The 23,178-nt window shown below is 40.8% G+C and overlaps 6 protein-coding genes and 1 pseudogene across 11 annotated transcripts in view; 2 read left to right on the top strand and 5 right to left on the bottom strand.

Annotated features, from left to right (window-relative positions):
* The window catches only part of LOC104821448 (hydroxyproline O-galactosyltransferase GALT6), a 4,260-nt gene extending 661 nt beyond the window's left edge, over positions 1–3,599 (bottom strand). The window contains exons 1-7 of the mRNA XM_010552341.1: positions 2,228–3,599; positions 1,538–1,776; positions 1,128–1,418; positions 918–1,046; positions 652–825; positions 411–518; positions 81–298 (exon numbers count right to left, since the gene is read on the bottom strand). Of these exons, the coding sequence (XP_010550643.1) occupies positions 86–298; positions 411–518; positions 652–825; positions 918–1,046; positions 1,128–1,418; positions 1,538–1,776; positions 2,228–3,122 (2,049 nt within the window). The 5' untranslated portion in view covers positions 3,123–3,599 and the 3' untranslated portion in view covers positions 81–85. The remainder of the gene's footprint in view (positions 1–80; positions 299–410; positions 519–651; positions 826–917; positions 1,047–1,127; positions 1,419–1,537; positions 1,777–2,227) is intronic.
* Positions 3,600–5,487: 1,888 nt separating this feature from the next.
* On the top strand, positions 5,488–8,789 carry LOC104821447 (annotated as a pseudogene).
* Positions 8,790–9,011: 222 nt separating this feature from the next.
* On the top strand, positions 9,012–11,322 carry LOC104821445 (activating signal cointegrator 1). Its single transcript, XM_010552334.2, has 4 exons — positions 9,012–9,281; positions 9,800–10,483; positions 10,581–10,679; positions 10,829–11,322. The coding sequence occupies exons 1-4, from the start codon at positions 9,132–9,134 to the stop codon at positions 11,159–11,161; spliced, it is 1,266 nt and encodes a 421-aa protein (XP_010550636.1). The 5' UTR covers positions 9,012–9,131; the 3' UTR covers positions 11,162–11,322.
* LOC104821446 (microtubule-associated protein TORTIFOLIA1-like) lies at positions 11,186–14,088 on the bottom strand. 5 transcript variants are annotated; one of them, XM_010552337.2, is made up of 5 exons: positions 12,892–14,084; positions 12,698–12,803; positions 12,040–12,479; positions 11,571–11,765; positions 11,186–11,469 (listed from the first exon to the last, which is right to left on the bottom strand). In XM_010552337.2, exons 1-4 carry the CDS (start codon positions 13,681–13,683, stop codon positions 11,613–11,615), a joined length of 1,491 nt encoding a protein of 496 aa, XP_010550639.1. In that variant the 5' UTR covers positions 13,684–14,084; the 3' UTR covers positions 11,186–11,469; positions 11,571–11,612. The 5 variants fall into 5 exon arrangements, with proteins under 5 accessions (XP_010550639.1, XP_010550637.1, XP_010550638.1 ...); XM_010552335.2 differs by having other exon boundaries at positions 11,186–11,492; positions 11,571–11,916; positions 12,892–14,082; XM_010552336.2 differs by having other exon boundaries at positions 11,571–11,916; positions 12,892–14,080.
* Positions 14,089–14,458: 370 nt separating this feature from the next.
* On the bottom strand, positions 14,459–16,641 carry LOC104821444 (succinate dehydrogenase subunit 7A, mitochondrial-like). The gene is made up of 5 exons (XM_010552332.2): positions 16,492–16,641; positions 16,339–16,407; positions 16,047–16,149; positions 14,952–15,580; positions 14,459–14,835 (listed from the first exon to the last, which is right to left on the bottom strand). Exons 1-4 carry the CDS (start codon positions 16,546–16,548, stop codon positions 15,522–15,524), a joined length of 288 nt encoding a protein of 95 aa, XP_010550634.1. The 5' UTR covers positions 16,549–16,641; the 3' UTR covers positions 14,459–14,835; positions 14,952–15,521.
* A 175-nt stretch (positions 16,642–16,816) lies between these two features.
* On the bottom strand, positions 16,817–20,933 carry LOC104821443 (calmodulin-binding protein 60 A). Of its 2 annotated transcripts, none has more exons than XM_010552330.1 (7): positions 20,571–20,933; positions 19,478–19,556; positions 19,284–19,336; positions 18,680–19,164; positions 18,312–18,472; positions 17,840–18,046; positions 16,817–17,738 (listed from the first exon to the last, which is right to left on the bottom strand). In XM_010552330.1, the coding sequence occupies exons 1-7, from the start codon at positions 20,651–20,653 to the stop codon at positions 17,160–17,162; spliced, it is 1,647 nt and encodes a 548-aa protein (XP_010550632.1). In that variant the 5' UTR covers positions 20,654–20,933; the 3' UTR covers positions 16,817–17,159. The 2 variants fall into 2 exon arrangements, with proteins under 2 accessions (XP_010550632.1, XP_010550633.1); XM_010552331.1 differs by having other exon boundaries at positions 19,478–19,546; positions 20,571–20,659.
* Positions 20,934–21,620: 687 nt separating this feature from the next.
* LOC104821441 (putative DNA glycosylase At3g47830) overlaps positions 21,621–23,178 on the bottom strand; it is a 2,183-nt gene continuing 625 nt past the window's right edge. Inside the window, exons 2-5 of the mRNA XM_010552328.2 lie at positions 22,863–23,157; positions 22,256–22,456; positions 22,053–22,109; positions 21,621–21,957 (exon numbers count right to left, since the gene is read on the bottom strand). Coding sequence (XP_010550630.1) covers positions 21,682–21,957; positions 22,053–22,109; positions 22,256–22,456; positions 22,863–23,157 — 829 coding nt within the window. The 3' untranslated portion in view covers positions 21,621–21,681. The remainder of the gene's footprint in view (positions 21,958–22,052; positions 22,110–22,255; positions 22,457–22,862; positions 23,158–23,178) is intronic.

Raw genomic sequence — 23,178 nt, 5'->3', positions numbered from 1 at the left:
CCGCTCTTCGAATTCTACTTTTTTGTTCCTTTCTTACAACCAACGAACAGAAACAGAAAAACACAAGAAGACAAACCCACCATTGTCATCTCATGCTGCAGCAATGAGGCTTGCTCGTCATCAACAGCTTGTCCCACAAACAGATCATCTGTCTCGGCGACTGGTAATGCGCCGTTAAGTAGTTCTCTATGCAACCGAACTGACAGAACTTCAGGCTGTGCAGATAATCCACTGGCTTTGTGCTGTTGTTGAACTGTTCCACCCACATTCCCACGCTCACATCTTCCATTTTGAACAACTGCAGATCAATACAAGAAGTGCATTCGTAGTTCATGGATTTAGATTCTTTGTCTGTAATAATAAGCAATATTCTCTTCTCGGGCAATCATAGATTAGTTTATGTTTGATACCCTTAATCTGTGTTTCTCAAACTCTCTCACGATGAAGCCTGCGATATCCGTCGACAATATGTAGCCCGGGCCATTGGCATACGGTGGATAGTCTTCCTCCGGCCATTCCTGGAAAAACCCGAGAGATAAAAACAGAGTCTTTAACCTGGACAAGTTTTCGATACATATGTTTCCCCACCAGCAGAATGATTTCGGGAAAAAAAGATGCCGGATTTAATGTCCTTTCTGTTCATCATTTTACCTCATATGTAACAGCCCATTTACCCTCGCGAAGGGGCTTATGATAATAATTGATGTTGCCAATGTATAAGCTCCGATCCAACGGTGCTTTCGTCGCTTCGCTAAGAACGGCATCCACTCGTACAAATGTGTCGTCGTCACATTTCATGATGTATTTAGCAGAGAATCTATGGGTCTGCAAGCACGAGGAGGGCGACTTTTTACCGTAACTGATTCGAAAATATCAAGAATCGAAATCTTGACCGAGTAAGTTCTTCAGGCACTCACCCCGTATTCGCAGATTGCTACGGTTTTCAGGACAACCAAGTCATAGTTGTCCATGTAAGGCACTATAACTACGTCCCCGAAGAATTCCGCTTCCTTTTTCAGCTCCACGTTCACTTCCTTTCTCGAATGCTGTTCAAATACCAAATTCCAGCATAGATAAGATACGTATGGAACACGAAAAAAGATTAGTTTTAACTGAACCAAACTTACCAATGCAACAAAGAACCGAGCCACTACTTTGGAAGATTTCACAAGTTTATGTTGCATCCAAGATCTCCTCACCGCCATCCGCTCCGCGAAATGGTGACCCGCGGAAAGGATGCCGATGAACATATCAACTTGCCCATCGAGTACATGTGGGGCCTGCCAACTGCTCGAGAACTCGAGATGCTTCTGAGGAGCAAAACTAGGGTGTGACATCGGGAGAGAACCAGCAAAAACCGAGTGGACGTCTATGTCCCCGTTAACAGTTAGCCCAGTAGCATCCTCAAGCGTAAATCCCTTCATAATGGCCAAACACCCATGTATGATTTTAGCTAAATGCATGGGATCAATACTCGTAAACAGACCAAAACCAAGGGAAAAAAAAAACAGAAACGAGTTTACGTGATATCACTTACGGTTCGGTAAGGGAAAGACGTAACATGTTTCCCGTCAACACTAACGTGATAACCCTCAAGGCCGGCGCTGAGTGTAAGCACGAAAAGCTTGTCCTCCTTGAACGGAAAAGGCCAATCTACAGTCACTTTTTTAGTCTGACCCATCAGACGACTGAGCCACCATGTCGCCGCCCTGTTCGACTCTTCTTTAGAAGAATCATTATCTCGAACCCATTTCTCGCATTTAACCTGACCGTCAACTGCAAGCAATTTCAGAATAATTACACTCCATTTGGCAGCTAAAAAACACTGGGAAAGATGCTGACAGAAACCAGAATCCAGAAGTAGCCAATTGTAGGTAAACGAGTTCGATAGAGTAGCTCTTAACTTTCTTGTCCTCAATGGCTAAACGCTCAAACCGCAATGAAAGAAAGAAACTGTTCTTTCAGCTTCTACAAAAGATACATGGGATTGTGTTCTTCTAAAGGCCATTCTTTCAGATTCTAGCAAACACAGAGTAAATTCAAATGGGTTTCTTCACTCCAAGCCATCGATCAATTAACATACGAAAAAAGGTTTCTAATTGTCTCAAAGTTTTGATTTTTGGATGGGAATCCAGACGAAAAGGACATTCTTCCATACTTAGCGTGCAATTGAGGCATCAAGCAAAAACAAAACATGAAAGACAAATGCATCAATCAATATACTCACCGGTCTCTTCATCATCCCCAGACCTCCAGCCTTCGCACCTTTGCGCCAAGCCCCATTGCATCCGGTAACAAGAGTTCTGCTCGATCACAGGCTTACCGCTCCAATCGCCCTTAAGCCTTGGATTGAAATGGAGGATCCGTGGCGGTTCCTCCCCATCCACTGCTTTCAATCCCTGCAACTCCAGTTTGAACTGAGAAACCTTCACGGCTTCGTCTCCTTCCTTCAACACTGATATTTTCGGGTCGGTTTCCGAGTGAGCAGCCCGTGGTTTCCCCACCACGGTGATGTGTGATCCGAGTGTTAGCCCGCATGGAAGCTCCATGAGGTTCCCGCGTGACAAAAGATCCGATCCGGACAAGGAGACCGAGTTCGGACATGAACTCGACCCATGTCTTTCAGATTTCTCCTTCTTCTCCTTCTCCACGGTTTTTTCTGTTTTCCCAGACTCGAGCTCTTTCCAAAGCTTCCGACCAACTTCCCAAGCTACTTTGGCGGATTTGTGGAGCTCCACGGACCCATCTTTGCTATTCGGGTCGAATGTTTCGTAATCGAATCTCAGACCGGACAGAATCTGAGGGCGACTTCTCCCATCTGATACCCAAACCCTAGAAGGCGGTTCAGATTCCTCCTGGTAGACCAGGCTCTTCAAGGGACGATTCGGAGATCGTCTCTCTTGCAGTTCCCGCTCGCTTCCGAGCTTCTCGGGTCGGGTTATCGGGTCCTGAGACAAGGAACTGAACCCGGTTCTGAAGACGAAGGGGATTTCGAGCGTGACGAGAAGAATGTACAGTAGCCCGACCGTCATTAATATCTGCACCGATCTCTGCTTGCTAAGAGAAATGAACATGTCGAACTTGTCCATCCTCTCTAGCTTCGATAACTTGGGCCTCTTCATCTCCCCTTCTCCTTCTTCTTCCTTACCCGCCTCCCCCTTCCCTCCTCTTCAGATCAAAATCAAACCAGGTAATCCAAATTCTACCGGTAACTAAATAGCTGTCTTTAGTCGCCGGGAGGACAAGAACGAATTCTGACGCTGAAAAATCAAAACTTTTTCTGGAAGAAATCACGATGATTGAACAGGAATAAGAACCCAATTGTACAAGGAATTCAAAGAGAGAACTTGAAGAAGAACACCCAGAATTCGCAGGAAAAAACGAAGGGAAATCAAGAATTCTTCAGGGCGGAGTAGAAGAGAAAAATCCGCAGAGATAACACGAAACTACGACGAACGGGATACGGAAGCCGAACGAAATTGTTCTTCTAGAGAGAACGAGAGGAAAAACGCGTCAGCACGAGGAGACGGAAGGGGAAAGGAAGGAAGAGAAGTGGCGGAAGAGAGAGGGAGCCCCGCTGCTGACGCTCCCCAATAGCCCCCGTCTTGGCATATTCGTTTTTATTTTAGTTTTTATAAATTTTCATCTTATAGATTCGTTGTATTTTTAGAACATAAATAACATATATAAATATAAATAAGTTACAATAAAAATTAAAAAATCAAATAGAATTCATTTAGTGTATGTATATAATTTTTGCGTTTTAAAATAATGAAAATCAAATCCAAAAAAATCTTCATCTGTCTAATTTAATACAAAATATTTTGTTATTTTGTTTTAATTATGATGTAAACTAAATAAAATACATTGTCCAAATTAATAGTTGATATTTTTTTAGATTATAGAATAAATTAGTATCTAATTTATAATTACAGGGTGATGACATGAATCAAAGGATTCTCTCGAAGGCATTAATCAATAATAGATGTTATTTAATTTTTAGTACAATATTTTATAATTACTTCAAAAGGAAACCTCGCCAATAAATAAAGCAAAAATATGTAAACATTCCTTTTATTTTCTCTTGAACTATAAAAAATTATGCTTCGATATTATATTATGAGTTGTGGATTTGAGGACAACCAAAAAAAAAAAATCACACGTCTTTATTTATAAAAACATAATGTAACATTGACTAATTTATATACGATTTTTAAATAATTATAAGAGATTGAGCATATAATTATCGATGGAGGTGGAATGAATTTGGTCAAAGTCGAACTGTATGTAACGCCGATGGCAGTTGCAACATATAAATTATATTTTGGGTTATTTGTTGATTATTTTTGCATAAAAAAATTCTACATAAATAAGGAAAATCTTCATATATAATGATTATATACTGAAAACAAAAGGTACATTTTTTAAAAATCTAACGAGGGAAGTATACAAATAGTAAATATTCATTGTAATAAAAATGAAAATTTTCTTTTTAGGATGAGCACAAACTTAAAAAGCAAAGAACCCTTTCCGGAAAATTATAAAATACCGAAAAAATAAAACAAAATTAAAAAGAAAGCAATATTATATATTCATATATTAAGTCGGTAAATATTATCATATTACGACAGGTGTCATTTCTATTTATAAGATATTTGGTTTTTAAAACAACAACAAATTTTTAAAACAAATAAGGAAACTAATGAAGACAAATTAGAAAAGTATCACATATATATATATATATATACATACTGTACCATGGACAATCACATACTAAAAAGATTTTATGAAATACTACTATTGTAAATTCGATACACTAATTAACATAATTTCTTGTTTGCTATTTAGCGTATGATAATTAACGTAGACGGGAAATAAATGTAATTATTATTATTATTTGTTATTTTATATTACAGTATTAAAAATTGGGAAAATGTGGAAAAGAAAGTGATAAAGGAGGGGGAATCTTAACGAAGACCGACGTAAAGAGCTTTTTAGTGGAATAAAGATGAAGTGGCCTCCATGTGTGACACCTTTGCTTCCACGTGTCTCCTCTTTAACTTTCAATTTGAGCTGACTATTCAAATCATCTATGTATTGTAAATATTGAGAAAATAAACGGTGTTATTTTATAAAAATTAATCTGTTTTATTTTTATTAAAGTTTAGTTTGATAGTTAGAAATTTATAGAATATATATATATATATTTATATGTTTTCCACAAAATAGAATAAAATATTGGACTTTAGTTTAGTTACAGAAAATAAATATGTTTAAAGGATAAAAATATACAGAAGAAAAGTTTAAATATAAATAGATAAAGTCATTCAATTTATATTTGCAAGTAAAAAAATATATTAAAAACACACGATTTATTTTTTTCCATTAATATTTACGAATTTATATAAATTTTCCAATTACAATCACTGCGTTAATTCTTAACGTGTTATACATATAATAAAATCAACAAATTGTTGAAGGCCCAAAATGGTTTGCGATGTGGTTTTGACATTCATGGCAGAGAAAACTCGTGCCGTCTACGAGCTCCCGAAACGACGCACGTGTCTTTCTTTTGAAAGAGAAACATCGTGCTGTTTAATTCTTTTTTATCCGGCTTCAGGCATCGGAGGGGCAAAACGGCAAACGAAGACGACGGACGTGAACGGAGGAAATGGTGGCGATATCATGGGCAATCTTCACAAAGTCTCCGATGTTTATCGCCGGTGGCTAATGCCGGAGCGTAAACTCTCCTTCAAGGACTTCAAATCTCTCCGCCATCGCCGTAAACAAGCTCTCTGGTTCGTCTCTTCCCTGAATCTAACCCTAATCGTAACTCTAAGCCTGATTCGGTTTCCGGGCAGGAAAGCCGCGGAGATTGGTGTGAATCGAGTTAACGAATATGGCGGCAATGTAGTCTTATTTGATTCATATGTGTAAAATTGTGTTGTGGATTCATCCTCATTTTTCTGGGTAATATAAAGGTTGTCTGATTAGATATTATTCCAACTCGAAATTCCATTCTTACATTCGTAGCCAACTCTCTCTCTCTCTCTCTCCTCACGCACGCACTCCTCCATTAAACGCGACAAATCTCTGAGACCTCGCAAAGCTCGAATCTTTCGTTTCAGTCTTATCAAAGCTCCGTACTTCTCGAATTTGGGTCAAACCCCTTTTTCGGATGAGCCCTTACCTCGTCGTCGGAAATGGACTCTTCACTTGTGAACGAATATCCCTTCTCCACTGCAGATCCTTCTTCCTATACCCTCTCTGAGATTTGGCCTTTCCCCGCCAACGACGGCGTCCGCTCTGGGTTCCGTCTATCGGTGAATTGCGGCGGATTGGCTGAGTTTTCCGGCAACAAGGACATCTCGGTGGAGGAATCTACGGTGACGGGGCACAGCAGCGGCTGCGGAGGAAGAAAGAGAAAGGATTTGGGCTCCGAGGACGAATCTTCAAGGTGGTCTCTTCCAGCAGCAGCGGTAATGGATTGGTGAGTTTGCTTTTGCACAAGCTAGGGATCTGATTTCAGTCGTGTCTGGTGTATAAAGTTTACAGCGTCTTATCACTGTGTGACTTTGTCGAAGCTCATTGGTTGTGTCCTACTTTCAATCTTTGGAATACCTGTTGTTATATATCTTGGGCATACAGGTTTATGTGGCAGGTTTTTCTTGTGCGTAGTTTTTTTTAATCACTGTCCTTAATTGATTGTCTTGTGACCAACTTTTTTGGCTTGACTGGTCATTTAATGCCTGGAAAGTGATGTGCTATGAGTTAAATTACAAGCAATTGACTGGTTAAGTTTGGCACCGATAATTGTTTTCTTCTCTTTAATCATCACAAAAAACCTCGCCTCAATTTCCTCTGGATTATGGACACTGTGAATCCAAAAGTAAATCAGGTCCTCAAACCAAAGATATATGTGTTATGTTTCCTAGTTTTTTTTTTGCTTGTCCCTCTTTGTTTATCTAACTTTCGTTTTATATTTGCATGGTGGATTATCTGTACCAATTTGTGCTTTTAATCTTGATTCTCAGCACAAGGAAACCGGCAGTGAAATGGGTTACAAACTAAAGCTTAGCTCTTGTGGTTTGTATATTGCATTTCCGTTTGTGTCACGTGTGTTCAGTGGTAAAAGGCTTGACTTGTTGTTTTTGGTTATGAGCAGAATGAATCGAGCAAGAAGAAAAGGAAAATTTCTGGATCCGAAAGCGAAAATGGGGATGGTACAAGACCTGAAGGTGAAACCAAAGACAAGAGTAAAGTTGAGCCACCAAAGGATTACATTCACGTGAGAGCGAGACGAGGGCAAGCTACTGATAGGCACAGTCTAGCAGAGCGAGTAATGCTCTCACAAAGCTTCTCGCCTTAATCATTTCTTCATATGATAACCAACTATGATAATGTCATTGATCGAATCTTTTATCATGACAACAACTTCCGGTGTGTATGGGCAAATTTCAGTTTGATACAACAATTCACTAAGGCAACAAGCCTATTTTCTTGGTCAAGTTCAATTCTTTTGATACCCAGTTTTTTCCTTTGGCAGGCTAGAAGAGAGAAGATCGGCGAGAGGATGAAGGTTCTTCAAGATCTAGTTCCGGGATGTAACACGGTATCTGATATTCCTCTAGGTGTAATCTTTCACTTGAAACTACAATATTCGATACTCTCTGTTGAGTAGGTTCCATCATTCTTCCATATATGTTCCAGATTATTGGTAAAGCTCTTGTGCTTGATGAGATTATCAACTACATTCAGTCATTAGAACGACAAGTTGAGGTACGTTCAGGATATCTACATTTTTATTTCTCTGTTAAGGATGATATATTTTATGTCTACAACGGTCGGGCTTGCAGTTTCTCTCAGTGAAGCTAGAAGTTGTTAGTTCGAGTATCGGAGGAGTCGGTCCAAGTTCCGACACTTAAGTTTTTCATTCTGGAGATGTAAGTCCCAAACCGATAACATTTCATCTGTCAGGTGAGCTTTCAGAATGATTTGATTTGATCTCGTTATATCAAGTGACAAACACCACACAGAATCAATGCTCCGGTAAGTATCTAACCGGGCTCATGGTTTGAATGCCGAAAACCAAAGCTTTTATTTTAGACCAGGTTTTCTTTCTTGAAACTAAGGAGATCTGATTGAATTTGTTTGTAACTTTCATCTATCAAACCAAGACATGACATCTCCTCTTGCAAATGACCTTTGTTGACTGAACAATGAAGCCGATCCTTGTATTTTTTTTCTTCTTCTTCTTCTTCTGAAGTATCCATAAAAACAGTTGCAACTTTTCTGGGTTTACTGATCCTTGGAGGAAAAGATCCATTTCTGATGATTTGCACATTTATATCAACCAAAGATGGAGTTTTTCTTTTCCTTCCTAACTTTTTCTCAGGAAAAACGCCGACTTTTTCCCATGATTTTTGCTTCATTTCCTAAGAAATGGTGTTGCGTTTACAGCTTGGTGATCATCCCCTCGACGGCGAGAGGAATGTATATTAGAGACAGAGCAAGAAGGCAGTGAAGGTTGAGGCCGAGGGCCTCAACGAGAATGGCTGCAGGTACAGGATGATTGAAGACTCGACCCAGCTGCATAGTCTTCTGATATTCGTGTAATTAGCTAACTGTTTTAGGTATGTATTGTAAGCCCTATTCTTTTCTCTGTATCAATTCACTGTTGAACCCATTGGATCATCGATCTGATTGTTGTTGTCACCAGGCATATATTTGTAATGATGCTCTTTTATGTAACATTTGTTTGCTTCAGTGGCAGTCCTTCAATTTCAAGTGTTGTCTCTGTCGTTTTTGGGTTGAGCAATGTCTCGGATCGAAGGGCGCCACGTGGCGTGAGATCGTGCTGTGCCGGACAAAACCTTAAAAAATGGGCTTTGACAAAAAAAGGCCCAAATTATTTGGACTTTTATGATATTATGTTTCTCTAATGGGCCTAAAATACGAGCCCATGTTTGAGAGAATCGATTCATCTACCAACACTCTACGGTTTTGCCGGTTTTCTGGTTCGGTCTAAGTTTTTTCCGGTTATTGTCGGTTTAATTGGCCTCTGGTTTGTTCGTTTAATTACCTGACCGGACAAGCACTTCTGCAGGCTCTCTCGTCTCGATCGGGGAAAGATGGGAACGGCAGGGCAGTGGCTGGAGGAAGCGCTTGTGGATCTCTGCCGGAAAACAGACTCCGGCTTGGATTTGGATCGTGACCTTATCTCCGGTCTCGTGTCTTATTGCGATCTCGCTCAGCCTCTCGATGCTAAGGAGTATCTCGACGTAATATTTCCGTCTGTTCCTATTCTGATTCTTTTATGAAGCTCGTTTCCGTTGCATTCACTGTTTCCTCGTAGATTTCGATTTGTTTTTTTAGGAATTCGATGGTTGTGGATCTGTGGGTTTGACGCGTAGGGTTTCTTACGGGAAATTTCGCTCCTTCTGTTGTGTTACTGATTCGATTTGATTGCATTTGATGAGAATGCTTTGTTAAGAAGCTCTCTGATCGGTTTGAAATCCTAGGATTCGATCGAGGGATAGTGATATTTGCTGCCGTTTCTTTGTCTGATCAATGATGCTTGAGTTTTCGTGTTCAGAATTGAGGTTTTCTAGTAGATTGATGGGTTATGTCTTCATGATTATGGGGCAATCTTTAGTTAAGAGGACTCTACAATTTAAATTTTTGTATCAACCCCCATTATCTGGAACTCTTGTGTTGTGACGAATAGTTGTGATATATATATATATAATCTTGTTTATATAAAGTAAATCTGACTGGCCTTGTCCATAAATTTACTCAGAATATTGTTGGAAGAGAAGTCGGAAAAGGCATCATCGAAGAATATCTGCAACGAAGAGGCTACTCAGATCCAGGCAGCCAAATAACAGAAAGTACAGCACCGGGACTGCAAATGTATGTAAAGCCCAAGTCGGATAATGGTGCTTCCAGTGGGACGAAGAATACATTTAAAGCACCAAAAGAGGGAGCACCCTCTGCTCGTCAAGGTGGACCTGGGAAGGTGACGCAGCCTGCAAATCAAGCAGAGCCGAGGAACGATTCTGCCTTGGCTACTTACCAGGAGAATGCAGCAAAGGGCGGTAATTCCAAGAAGAAGAAGGGAGGAAAAGTCATTTCTCTTGCAGAGGCAGCTAAAGGCTCGATAGTTTTTCAGCAAGGAAAGCCGTGTTCATGCCATGCTCGCAGGCACAGATTAGTGAGCAATTGCTTGTCTTGCGGGAAAGTTGTGTGCGAGCAAGAGGGAGAAGGGCCTTGCAGTTTCTGCGGGGCGCTTGTGCTGAAAGATGGAAGTACTTATGCGGGTTTGGATGAAGGGTTTACTCCTGTATCTGATGCCGAGTCAGCAGCTGAAGCTTATGCGAAAAGGCTCGTTGAGTATGATAGGAACTCAGCTGCTCGTACAACGGTTATTGATGACCAGAGTGACTATTACGAGATTGAGGGCAATAGTTGGCTGTCTAATGAGGTAAAGAATCCATCCTTTCCATGAATATACCGGCTTTTCTCTCTCTCTCTCTCTCATTTGTCTAGTCTTTTATTCATTTGAGATTGAATGGTCTCAGGAAAAGGAGCTTTTGAGGAAGAAGCGAGAAGAGATTGAAGAAGCTGAACGCGCCAAAAGAAGCAAAGTGGTCATGACATTTGATTTGGTTGGCCGTAAGGTACTTAATGAAATTTTTAACCGATGATTTGACCGATATTGGGGAAATTACTGAATTAAAAGAGTTCGGTATCTACAAACACGAAATGATGCTTTATAAAGGCAAGCACATGGAATTTGTCTTGACTGTTCTAAGCCATCATGATGCAGGTACTGCTAAACGAAGATGATCTTTCAGAACTGGAGTCGAAAAACAGGATCCTGGGGCCGCCAGACAAGAAAGAGGTGAATAGGATAAAACCGAACCCAACTGCAAGGCTCATACCGATTTTCATGGACCCGGGTCCGACTGACAAGAAGCCAAGCAGAAGCAGCAGCTCCAAGAACAGAACTGGAAACAGCGGGTTATGTCTGGAGATCACAGGAAGAGTGCAGCACGACAGGAGTGAGCTTAGGTACTTACAATCGAACGCCGAGCCATATGGTAAGAATGAAGGGCTTCACATGGAAGATGGGGGAGAGTGTTCTCTTGATTATGATTGAAACTGAATAGATGGAAGATGATGGTGAGGTGAACATTACAGAGGATTAAATCCAAACTTTTTTGTTCAATGTTAAGGAAGAACAGGCTTCACGGTGAGATTACAATTTCACAAGATTCAAAGATTCAGTGGGACACATATATATACAAGTATGTTTGCCAAGCTCAGCTCTCGACCCTTTTGATCTTTGTTCTTGCCATATTCCAATGGAAAGAATTATCAAAAATCTGAACTTCAATTGGGAATTTCGCTGCTCGAGAACAACGATGGGACCTGAAGGCTTCTTCCTCCCTCAGTTGCGTTGCAGACCTGTGCAAATGCGAAATAGAGCTCTATGGTTTGGTCTCAGACTCTCAGGTATGACAAAGAATGCTTCATAATCGATTTTGTGTCAGAGGGTTTCAGCATACCTGCAGGTCCTGTTGTCGCGAAAGAATCTGACAGAATCTCAGCTAATGGGTTGACAATAAATCCATCGGCATTGTTAGGCCCAACTGTTTCTGCGTTTCCATTATGGTAAACAGATGGAGGATCAGCGTAAATGGACAACCTTGATGCCGGATTCCGGGAATCGAGTTTCCTCCAGAATTTGGGCTTAATAAATCCTGCAGCATGAAACAGGCAACAGTTGATTCTCTCTGAATAATTAGTCATCCTCCCATTCGATTCCGCCAAGTCAGAGGAGATCTCGTCCAATGCAAGTTCAAGGCTGTGAACGCGTGTCTCCAGAGCACGCATGCCATTTTGTGAACTGCTCTATATATAATAACAGGAGAACGAAAGAGTTATGATCTTTCGACATGATCAGGACCCGAGTGAAAACGAAAGAGATCCGAGCATCTGCAAATGTTAGCGTCTTTTCAAGCTTTGGAAACAAACCTGCAGGACATCCATTAAACTGGATTGCTGCTGTTCAATCTGAACAAGCTGATTACGGATCAAGGACAAATCTTCGAAGCCCTTGCAGTTACTCTTCTGACTCTCGGACAAGACATGTCCTGTTGCGGGAGCAGCTGCACATCGAGAGCCCTTGTGATAGGTTCGACTTGGTTCCTTTGTTTTCTCGCCATGCCCACTCTCTTCATCAACGGGTGCAATACTAGGAATACTAGTGCCAGATTTCCAGTCCAACATTCTCCTTACATGTGGTTTCTTCTCACTGCATTTCGTGTTATTCCTTTGTCTAGCCGTGGTGGCCATCGAGCTCTCGGGTGGAGTTGATCTGCTTGCTGGAGGAGTTCTTCCCGTTTCAGCAAATTCGAAACTGGGAGTTGAAGCGACTTTCGATCCAGAAGGGTATCGCCCATCACTTGCATCATCTGTCCCAGTGACCACATTCAGAAAACAAACGTAAACATCAGACTTGTCCAAAACAGACGCATTGACACAGAATCAGGAAAGAAGGCAAGAGATTTCTCTATTTCCTCCATCTGAGGCACTATTTGACTGTCTTGAATCTTGACTAGGCTCAGATCCAAAACTGTACTCTTCAATGGTTTAATACTAGAACAATGGAGGAGTGGGGTGGCCAAAATACCTTTGGAAGAAGCATTCGATCTGGGTGGAGAAGTCTCCTCGGATATATCAGGGACTTGCTTCCAAACCTCGATCATCTGATTCATCACTTCTCTTACAGCTTTCACCTACACAATCAACACAAATTGATTGAAACCCTTGATCATACTTCATTAAACAAATGTATATTCGAGGGAATATTAAGTTAACGAAAACCTTGTCGTATTTTCTGCTTTCGAACGTCTTCAAGCATCTAGTCTTGAACTCGGCTAAGTTATCTCTCTCCATGGCGGCCAGTCTCGCCAAGGCTTCAGAAGTAGCTTTCCTTGCCGCCCAATCTTCGTTGCCCAAGAAGCTTAACAAACAGTCTACCAGACCCTTCAATACGCCGGAACCCACGGCAACACCACCGGAGCCAATCACGCTTCCGATCACCACCAGACCCGCGGCCTTCGCCTTGAACGCGTCGCGTTTCACCAGCTTCTCCAGTCTCGGCAGGAGCACCCGCCCGAGGCGACCAGGATCAGGATCGGGCGCCGCGTCGATCGCCGCCGCGAGGCACAGCGCGGCTCCGATCTGCGCATTGGTCTCCTGCTCAGTGAAGAGCCCGTCCGACAACGGCTTCAGGAACGCCGACGCGAATGACGGCTTCGTCGTCCGGGAAGAAAGCGCCGACACGGCCGCGACGCATGTGGACCGTATGGAAGAGTCCGGATCGCGAAGACGGCGCGTGAGGCGCGTTAGTATCCTAGATAGAAAAGGAGAGAGAGAATTCGGAGGGAGGGAGAGCGACAAAACCGAAAGCAAGTGGACACAATGCTTCCTCACAGCCGGTTTATCTCCGGTATCGGCGGAGAGTATAACGGAGATAAACGGCTGGAGATTTCCGGAGACAGGATCAATATCTCTGGCAATGGACTCGAGCTCCTTCGCCGCCATTGAGAAAGTGTCTCTATCGCCAAGCTTGGATAACAACACCGAGAGCTTCTGCTTCATGTTCTTCGCCATTTTCCGATGGCTTCCGAATTCTCAGGCGGAACAGTGAGTCTCCGGAGACGGTGGAGGAGCGGGAGGAATGGGAAGAAGCGGTGGCATTTGCGTAAATAAGTGCGACGGAGGCTGGTGGTCAGTGAAGTTGAGCTCTTAATTTGTACTATTGAGCGTGAGAGAAGACGACTCCAAAACGGTGCCGCTTTAGTGGTGTCATAAAAAGGATTCCTCACGGGGGCACAATGATACGACACCGTTTTATGAAAAGTGGGATTGACGGAATCTTTTCCTTTTATTCCCTGTAAGTTTCCCTTTGGTTGTTGAAGCTGTGTTGTTGATAACTTAGTGGGGCAAATAAAATATTTGTTTTGGGTAGGTGTTCGGTATAAATATCGCAAGAATGGTTGTGACTTGTGAACAATAACAATGATGATATTCTCAAGATTATAGAATTATCAAATTAGAATCTTTTCATATATGAGCAAATAAATAAATATACAAAAAAAAAAACAAATAGGATGCCAAAAGACAGTATAATTAAAGGGGGCGAAGAGATAAACAATGTTTGGGGAAAAAGCTGAATGAATTTAGCCTTCCGTGACCTGAAGTAAACATTTGATAAAGTCCCCCAAAGGGAAAACAAGTGGTAAAAGTGAAAACTAGTGGAAACAAAAGTTATTTATACAGATGTATAGTTGTATACATAAAGGAGCTTTTAATAATGTCATACGACAGGGCATGGGAGGAGAGAGATTTCATTCACGTGATGGCCAAAAATGACTAAATCCAAAAATGAAGAAAGACATGCTTCATTCACATGACGATACCATAAAAACTAGCCGTTATAGTCAAAGACTCACAAAGTCCACTCGAGCCTATTATATATATATATATATATATATAAGGTTCAATCTGATGAAACCCAAACCCAACTATAGGAAGAAAAATAAATCTGACTCACCTCACCTGAGATGATGCAACAATTTCATCATAATCCGTAAGAGGTTGGTGGATATACACATATCTACAAGAGTTTTTTTTTTATAATCGGATATCATGAACCAAGGTCCAGACTAATTCCCGTACCGGGATTTAGCCATGTGATTTGGATTAAACGCTCCCTCTCCAAACTTGATATTCGAATTCGGGATGGAACAGACACTTTGCGTCCTGTTACAAAGATAATAGTTAGCTGGAAATGCAAACAAAAACTTTTCACATACCTTAACCAAGCAAGGGATCTGCCATACAATAACATAGTTGAAAAATGTTATTATTAGCCTCACCACTCATCATATATGCTTTAAACACCAAAGCATGCTCTCCTTTCAAAGGTTGTTAATGGGCACCCAGTGGTCTTAAATGAACTCCCTTAGCTATCTATCACTAAATTAAGAAGCTACACCTGATCATATTGACCTCTTGGACCATGCCTCATCAGACCCTTTACCAGACCTGGAAGCAAAGGTTAGAAACTTCGACGGAATGGCATACCCAAAAATGTTAGACATAGCTTCAATCAAGTTATATGGGTATCCTGGAATATCCATAAGCTTATTCTTCTACATTTGGGCCCCTAGGAAACCACTATGCAACACTTCCATCAGAAACTTTCATCCAAATCCTTGACAAACACATATGTCACACAGAATCTCCCAAAAAACATTCAGACTGCAGAGGGAACCAATAACATGAGAAACAAAGCAACCACCACCTTGCTCTTGCTCGTTATTCTTGCATTTCGCAACAATGTCTTTTTCTGTGTCCACTTATTCAGACGTCGAAAAAGAAACAACTCAAGAATATAGACTTTATTCCGACAGTTAAGAAGACAATGTATAACAGGGCATACAGTCTCATTGTTCCCGAGCGCCTTCTTTCATCATTGTTTTGACATAGATTTCATAGCAGCATCCTGAAATCAACCAAACAAAGAAACCATGTGGAGAGAAGAGAGACAAAATCCTAAACCCACATGAATCAGATAACGGCAAACAATCTGAAAACTTCCCAATTCCGGTTCAGGATATATATATATATATAAATATATTGCTTATGAATTCAATCCTAGACCCTAGATGATCTGATAATACTAATGGAACAGAAGATTCAATCGCACTTTCAAAGCTCAATCACATTACATTGTAACAAATGTCTGGCCAGACGGTGAAGTCCATCAAACTGAAGATAATATCGTTGTTAGTTTTCTAGACAGTTGAGCAGTCAGATTCCACCATTGAAGAATCACAGTGGAAAAGCAGAGAACAACTAAGCATACCAGTGAAAATCGCATTCAGATATAAACAAACCGATAGTAGATGATCTTTTTTTCATCTTCCCAAATCGATTATCAGAACAAGAGTATGAAACTCATCTTCTACCTGCAACAACCACAATGGTGAGTACATCTCCAATCTTCTTCACTCTGTGTACACCCTTCTTATGCGACTTGAATCTCCTCAAAGCTGCATCCTCCGCCAAGAGCTGCACGAGAATTCGATCAATTAAAACAGCCGATTCAGCAAGAAAGAACAAGGAATTAGATGGAATCAACCATCAATTTGAGTCCAAATTCGCTTCGACCCGACCCCAAGTTCATCAAAATGAAGCAAAATCAGAACAAGGAATAAACAAAAAAAACCCTAACAACAAAACACGAAATCGAATCCTTACAGCTTTCTCGCGAGCCCCAGGCTCAACGTGAAACCCTCTCTTAGACAGAGCTAAGGCATCATCAGTCTTCTGCAAAAATTTCAGAGGAGGAAAATGATTCGTCACAGATCAAGTGAATCCGTCGAATCCAGTAACGAGATTCGATTTCCATACCTTGGGGTGTGATCGAAAGTGTGATGAGATTGAGTTGTTGTTGAGAAAAAACGCCATTTTCGACGAGGAAGAAAGATCAAAGAAATAGGACGAAGATAACGACGACGGAAAAGAAACGAGGCCAAACCAAACATCTTGAAAAGTTCACACAGTACTTATGGTAGAAAAACTTTAATTTCATATTTTCATTTCGTGCTTAAAACTATGGAAACATTTCATTTTAACCCCACAACAATTTAATTTACAATCACGGCCTCACATGAGTTAATTGTCAAGGAAAGAGCAATTGGCACGTTATGTAGCCTCCAAAATTTCAAGAATGAACTTGAGAAAACAAAACGAATCCGCAAGCTTCGTTTCATTTGAATCCAACTATGGAGAAAAAAAAACATAGAATCAGACCAAAATGGATGGATATTCACAAGTTTCAGACACTAACAACTGTCACAAAACATAGAACCAGACCAGAAGCATCAAACTTCTTGATTCCGAAGACAGAGAGCTTCTCTGTCATGGCAAAAACCTGCAAGTTCAAAATATTCACCAGCTTCACCACAACACTAGGGGCTTAAAAAAAGGAACCCTTCTGTTTTTTTTCGCCTCTGGCTGACGAAAAAACAGAGCTTTGTATATATATACACACTGGCTCGATCTGTTCAGGGACGGGGCTAGGTTTCAGAGTTTACTTGAGGGTGGGTTTTTCTGAGAGCCACCAATTTCCGAACAGAGAGCCATTTCAGGACACTGAAAAGCTTTGTCCATCTTCTCTGGGCCTTCTCCACAGCTACATCTGAATGAAGAGGCTGTTGTGACATGAACCCATCAAGCATGCTCTGAAGATCGGCTTGCGATTCTTCTAAAACTAGACTCTGACAGCACTGAGGATTGGGGCTGTTGGTTAGATACCGGAGATGGTAATCATCGCTTAAGGCTTGTGGAGTTGCTTCTATGGTGTACTGTCCTGCTGCCGGTGCTTGAGGAGAACACCTAACAGGTCCTGAATCTTGAAGAGTTTGCAGGTCAAAGATATCCAAGCCGGCCATTGTAGCACCAGGGTAATCAAACCCATCAACATTTTGAGAAGCCACCATTACATTTCTTGCACCAGAAGTAGCCATTGCTGAGGAGTTCGAAGCTGATACCATGTTATTTTGTAAAAGTTCTCCCATCAAAGAAGCCTCATCGGGATACATGATTACTTCATCGGGGTGACTCAATGCAGCAATCACCATCCCCCGAGCTTGCACCTGATCAGAAAATCACGTCAAGAAAGAAAAAGAAAAAAGAAACGTAAATCCACACCTATGCACACTAAGGAACAAAGAAAAAAACAGATTATAATTCATGCCTTTTCAGCCTCCGTTAGGGTTTCAGTAGGAATATACTGAAATTCCTTGAGCATCCCCAGGACTTGAGCCACGGTGTTGAAGACAACGCCTGATTTCTTTTGAGAGGCAAGAGGACAGTAGACATGAACACTACCATTAAGCACACATGTCTGAGCATGTTCCACAGTAACTTCCCACATCTTTGCAGACATACCCGGTCCGAGTATCTGCAGAACATCATCATACCACAACATTACATTTAATCCAGCTTCACCCAACACCTTATATTTAACTATATTACAGCTTTGGTCTTTCTTCTTTCTAAAAACTCTATATTCATTGTGTTTACAGTTTCGAAAGATGGTAAACATTTGACGAGTTAACCATCTTTAGAATGGAAGGTTAAAGTCCACCCAAAAGAAAAAGAAGCAAGAACAGCAGCTCAATTCTGAAACCACAGATAGTATACTAGAAGAAGAAAGATAATCTTACGTGCCGGAGGTTTGGAGGGTTTAAGTAGAATTGAATCAAGAAATCCTTGACAGTTTTTATATTTTCTCGATCCAAACGCTTGTGAAACGCTCCATCTTTGCCTATCTTTTCCAATCTCCACACTTCATCAAATAGTGAAGGAGGATGATGCTTTCTGTACACTACAACACAAAACAAAACCCAATTACTTCACCTTGCTGAGAGATCCCCAAACGAACTCATAGAGTAAGAGAACCCCGAAAGCTATGATCCTCTTACTTCACATGCAGTTGCATAAACCAGATTAAGAGTTTTGGAGTCCAAATGCATGAAATGCAATGACAGAAACTATGATACATGAAATGCAACAAAAGAGGAGTATTACTTACATTCTCCTCGGTGATCCCTAACAATAAAAGATTCTGTTGTTGCCTCTTTAACTTTTACAAAATCAAACTGATCCACCATTCTTGCCCCAAGTCTGAACTTCCGGCTCCTCGTCCAGCTAGAATTATCTGTAAATGAAATTTCACTCATAACACCGATCCCATCGTTAAGAACCACAAATACTTCCCCGTTGAGTAGGTGTTTTTTCCCCTCTCTCTCTCTTACAATGTTATTACTGAATTCCTCAACCGTCCAATGGCTATCGCTATCAAAATCACCCTCAATAACAACGATTTCCACTTTTGCAGATGATCCAGGTCCAGAAGTGACTATTTGACCAGTTGATGGTTCAATCAATCCGATTCTTATAGCTTGACTATCATCTCCCTCTATCCGGGCCGAAGTGAACACGGGAAGCGATAGGTTAGTCAAGAACTTGAGCTGTAGGTTCCTTGACTCCAAAGCAAGCGTCTCTTTCTCACAAATCCTGAACAATGATGAACATGAAGAAGTATATTTAAATTCAAATCCCGAAAAGTAATTTTTGATCATTTACTTAGGTGTCTTATTGGTGGAGAATGAAGAGTAGATTGGAAAGCAGTTCACCATTTTTTGCCAGTCAGATGCTTTCCAAGAGCCAATTCAACTTCCTCCTTCACCTGTATCAGATGATATTGTCGAATTAATCATTTAAATTACCAAAGATCTTGAGTCCAAACCCAGTCTTAAAAACAGGTAATAAGAGAGAATTTTTTTTTTTTAAAGATTAGTTTTAAACCATGATATTTACTGATACATACCACTTTGCGGATCAAGGGCTCAAGAACCGGTTCTAGCAAATGTTTGACAGTCTGCAATCTCATCACCTCCTGAACCACACTAAATTTGGACACATAATTAGATGTAGAATACACAGAGCCTATATCAGAGAACAAACCAATTGTGATTTGACAAACAGATGATAAAGAGCTTAGAAACTGATCCCACTTTGGCAGTATTGATACTCTTCTGAAAGTTAATACCTTTCAGAACAAGAATTACAGTTTTTCTTGTACTCTTTCGTTTTAAACATAAATCATTGCCCTCCAAAACATTAGAGGGAAAAGAATGCATCCAAAAGAATGCCCTTGATTCCTCGCTCTACTCAAGTTCCATGCATCGGAAATGCAGATAACCGTGGGGGATTCCACATCTGGGCACAAAGGTTAAGCACTAGCAGCTACAAACAAAATACATGTTTTGCTTCTTTACATAAGCAAGCCCTTATGATTTTCTATTTTATGGGCAAGAAGATGTTAACTGCAAGAACAGAAGCCTTCCAAAGTAGGATCCTTTAATGTCAAACAAAAGTAGTTATCAGACAAGAGCACCTAAAATTTCAAGAAATGGCGATGCTTAGTATCAAGCAACCGTAAAAATTAAAACTCCACAGGAAGCACTGTATCCAACAGCAAGTGACTGGCAAACCCAAACTTCATTTCCATAGACATTTTACATCAAAACCAAGCAAACCGATAGACAAACTACAACTTCTCTCTTTCAAAACACTTCATCTCTCCAAAAGCATCAGTCTTTTACAAACCGAAACGAAACCCAGTTTTAACCTTCACAAAGAGAACCCAGTATTTAACCCATCTAGAATATAATCAATGACAAAGAACCGAGTAATCATGGCAGAAACCGTCCTGTTAAAGGCCCAAAATGATGTAACATATAGAACACCAGTGGCACGCGTTACCATGATTGTAAATCCGAACATTAAGATAGATTAAACCCACGCAAAGATTCTTACTGATTCCACCTATCCAGCAGATGCTATCTAAATCAAACCCTAAAACAATTTTGAGTTAGACCAGACGAGAAGAAGGAAAAATTGCGCGAAGAACAACTCACCTTCTGAATCTTCTGCGCTTATCCTCGGGCGAACCAGCCTCATATCGACTTTTCCCTTGCTCCGAATGCCTCTTCTGCGACATTTTCCGACACCCACGGCGAAGAACACGGAGATGCAGCGACCGAATTCGAGAAAGAGCCGGTGTATAACCCAGAAAATCGAGGTCATTTAACGGATTGTGCTCGTGGTTATCTCCGAGAGATAAGATTTTAAGGAAAGATACAAGGAAACAAGAAGAGGGTTGTCGTAATATGATCTACGAAAAAAAATCCGTATCTTGGCTTTTTATTATTCACCATGAAAATCTTCCTTCCTCAACAGCTCTTGGGGGATGGTGGGTGCGCTGGGTGGGTGTCGTCTATCCTGCGAACAAAAGGATACAAAAAAAGGACATGCAGTTTTTGAGTAAATGATAAAGACGGTGAGGTGTCTGAAGTTCGGTAAGACGGGGCCCACAGAAACCGCGTTTTGGCGAAAAAGACTCCGAAGAATCTCTGCTTAAATCAAAGTCATTTTGTTCATAAATACAAATTAATTGTTCCTTTCAAGATAACATTTTCGTAAAATAAATCAATAAAGAAAATCTCGTGATTATACGAATTTGTTAAAATTTTAAGTTTAAAAAATAAGAGGCCAATTTTTTCGATTTCAGTTTAAAATTATGAATTTTACAATAACATTAAAAAAACACGGAATTTAATAAAGATTTTTTTTTGGAAAAATATAAGTCAAATAAAAAAAATGTCAAATGTTGTATAATTTATTGGAAGTCTTTGTAAAATTAATGATTTTCAGTATTAGTAAAAAAATCTAGATATTTTTTTAAAAAAATTGAAAATCCTTATATTATTCTAAGAATCAATAACAAATGATTTTTAAAACAAAACAAGAAGAAACAGAAATCTGCACGTGATTAAAATCCATCCACCTAAATGAAACTCTGAATTGAGCAGACACGCTGCTAGAAGCCTAGAATAATGTTATATGGACCATCAACAATTAAAACTACTGTTACATGTAGATATCATGCAAATAAATGCGAATGGATGGATACCTCATGAAATGATGTCATGGCTGCATGCCATTGCCATTCATTATAAGTTCATCACATTAACCATTTGGATTCAGGGTCTTTACATCAAGATTCAAAAGAGGACAATCACCACCATCATCATCATCATCATCATCAAGAGATGAAGCTACTTTCCCTTTGGATTTAGAAGAGTTGTTCTTCTTGCATCCGGTGCAGAGCTTACCGTGTGTGTACAATAGACAGTTCAGATCAAACTTTAGCAGATCTGGGATCCTTCTGTTCAGATGAACATAAGTCTTGTTCCTGTCTGCCATTGCTGGAACCCAACCCATCGTCTTCGAGATCTCGAATACCTGTTTCAGGGTTTTCTTTATTACAGTGAGAACTAAATCCGATTAAACCCGAGAAAGGAAGATATCGCAATGTGTTAGATTAGTTAGATACTCACATGAGTGTCAACTGGGAAATCATTGTGCTGGAGATTGAACATTAGAATACAAGAAACCTGTTGTCATTCAGTTCAGACAGCCATTCTTGGTCAGTTTTCTTATGTTCTTGTCCCATGGACAAGAATACCGTGTGGTTAACAGTAACAGTAGCTATCCACAACAATGGATTAGTAGTAGTAGTAGTAGTAGTAGTCTCGTTTACCGTTTTCGGGCCGACGCCTTTGAAACGAGAGAGCTCGGTTTTGACTTCATCTACCGATAAACCTCGCAAGTACTCCAAGCATAACTTGCCTTTCTCGCTGTGCAGACGGGCCAATATGTTCTTGATACACGCAGCTTTTTTGGGGGCCAAACCTCCACATCTTATAGCATCCTCGATAGATTTAAGATCAGCAACAAGAACCTATAACAAGGAAGCATAAACCAAACATGGTGCAGAGAAAAGCAGACAGGGAGAAGAGAGACGAAGAGTGTTAAAAAGACACAACGAGAAAGCAAGTGGTTGGACATAACATAATCTCTGACCAGATGATTTGCTCATCTCATAACTACAAAGAGTTCAAAGAAAAGGGATTGCAATAAGTGACGAGCTAAAGGCCTAAACCTTTTCATGGATCAATGTCTTGTTCACGTCCATGGCATTGTTTCTTGTGAGAACCATCCAAAGATTCTAAGTGAACCACATCATAAACCATCACAAAACCTAAGTCTTGTATTGTATCTCCCAACCAAATCTTCCTAAACCCAGAAAACCCATGAACCCTAGAGATCAACAGGAGAAACATCCACACAATGTCGAAGAAACTCACATCTTCCCATGTCGGAAACGCAGCTTTGAGAGAAGCAAAAGCCCTTAGGGAATTGGCCTCGGTGGTGTTCTGAGACAGAAGCGTTTTAACAAGCCCATCAAGCACACTCTCATCCTCCTCCGTATCCGTAGAATGGCGATCGCAATCGGTTCCTCCGTCCACATCGGAGAGCGACCGGAGTCTCCGGCGGCGGTGACCGGCGAACTCGGGAGGGAAGCCGTGGAGAGACAAGAGAACGTCCCTCACTGCTCGGCACTCGTCAGGAGTTGGCCTGGGATGGGTCGGGTACGGGTCGCCCCCGCCCCTACCGCCGCCG

Source organism: Tarenaya hassleriana, unplaced genomic scaffold, assembly GCF_000463585.1.
Source record: "Tarenaya hassleriana unplaced genomic scaffold, ASM46358v1 Cleome33, whole genome shotgun sequence".
Classification (NCBI taxonomy): Eukaryota; Viridiplantae; Streptophyta; class Magnoliopsida; order Brassicales; family Cleomaceae; genus Tarenaya; species Tarenaya hassleriana.
Note: the sequence above shows the minus strand (reverse complement) of the source record. Positions and strands in the feature narration are given on the sequence as shown.

Bases quoted from the DNA above. Each gene is read 5' to 3' on its own strand.
- LOC104821446 (XM_010552335.2), bottom strand. From the start codon at position 13,683: ATGGCGAAGAACATGAAGCAGAAGCTCTCGGTGTTGTTATCCAAGCTT. The intron at 12,804-12,891 runs GTTTTCGTTAAC...TTGATTGTGTAG, and splicing joins AAAGCAGAAAATACGACAAG to GTGAAAGCTGTAAGAGAAGT. The intron at 11,917-12,039 runs GTTTGTTTCCAA...TATTATATATAG, and splicing joins GTTTAATGGATGTCCTGCAG to AGCAGTTCACAAAATGGCAT.
- LOC104821444 (XM_010552332.2), bottom strand. From the start codon at position 16,548: ATGGCGTTTTTTCTCAACAACAACTCAATCTCATCACACTTTCGATCA. The intron at 16,408-16,491 runs GTATGGAAATCG...AAATTTTTGCAG, and splicing joins ACTTTCGATCACACCCCAAG to AAGACTGATGATGCCTTAGC. The intron at 16,150-16,338 runs GTAAGGATTCGA...ATTCTCGTGCAG, and splicing joins CTGGGGCTCGCGAGAAAGCT to CTCTTGGCGGAGGATGCAGC.
- LOC104821445 (XM_010552334.2), top strand. From the start codon at position 9,132: ATGGGAACGGCAGGGCAGTGGCTGGAGGAAGCGCTTGTGGATCTCTGC. The intron at 9,282-9,799 runs GTAATATTTCCG...AAATTTACTCAG, and splicing joins ATGCTAAGGAGTATCTCGAC to AATATTGTTGGAAGAGAAGT. The intron at 10,680-10,828 runs GTACTTAATGAA...ATCATGATGCAG, and splicing joins TTGATTTGGTTGGCCGTAAG to GTACTGCTAAACGAAGATGA.
- LOC104821443 (XM_010552330.1), bottom strand. From the start codon at position 20,653: ATGTCGCAGAAGAGGCATTCGGAGCAAGGGAAAAGTCGATATGAGGCT. The intron at 19,557-20,570 runs GTGAGTTGTTCT...GTCCAAATTTAG, and splicing joins AAGCGCAGAAGATTCAGAAG to TGTGGTTCAGGAGGTGATGA. The intron at 19,337-19,477 runs GTATGTATCAGT...CATCTGATACAG, and splicing joins AGCCCTTGATCCGCAAAGTG to GTGAAGGAGGAAGTTGAATT.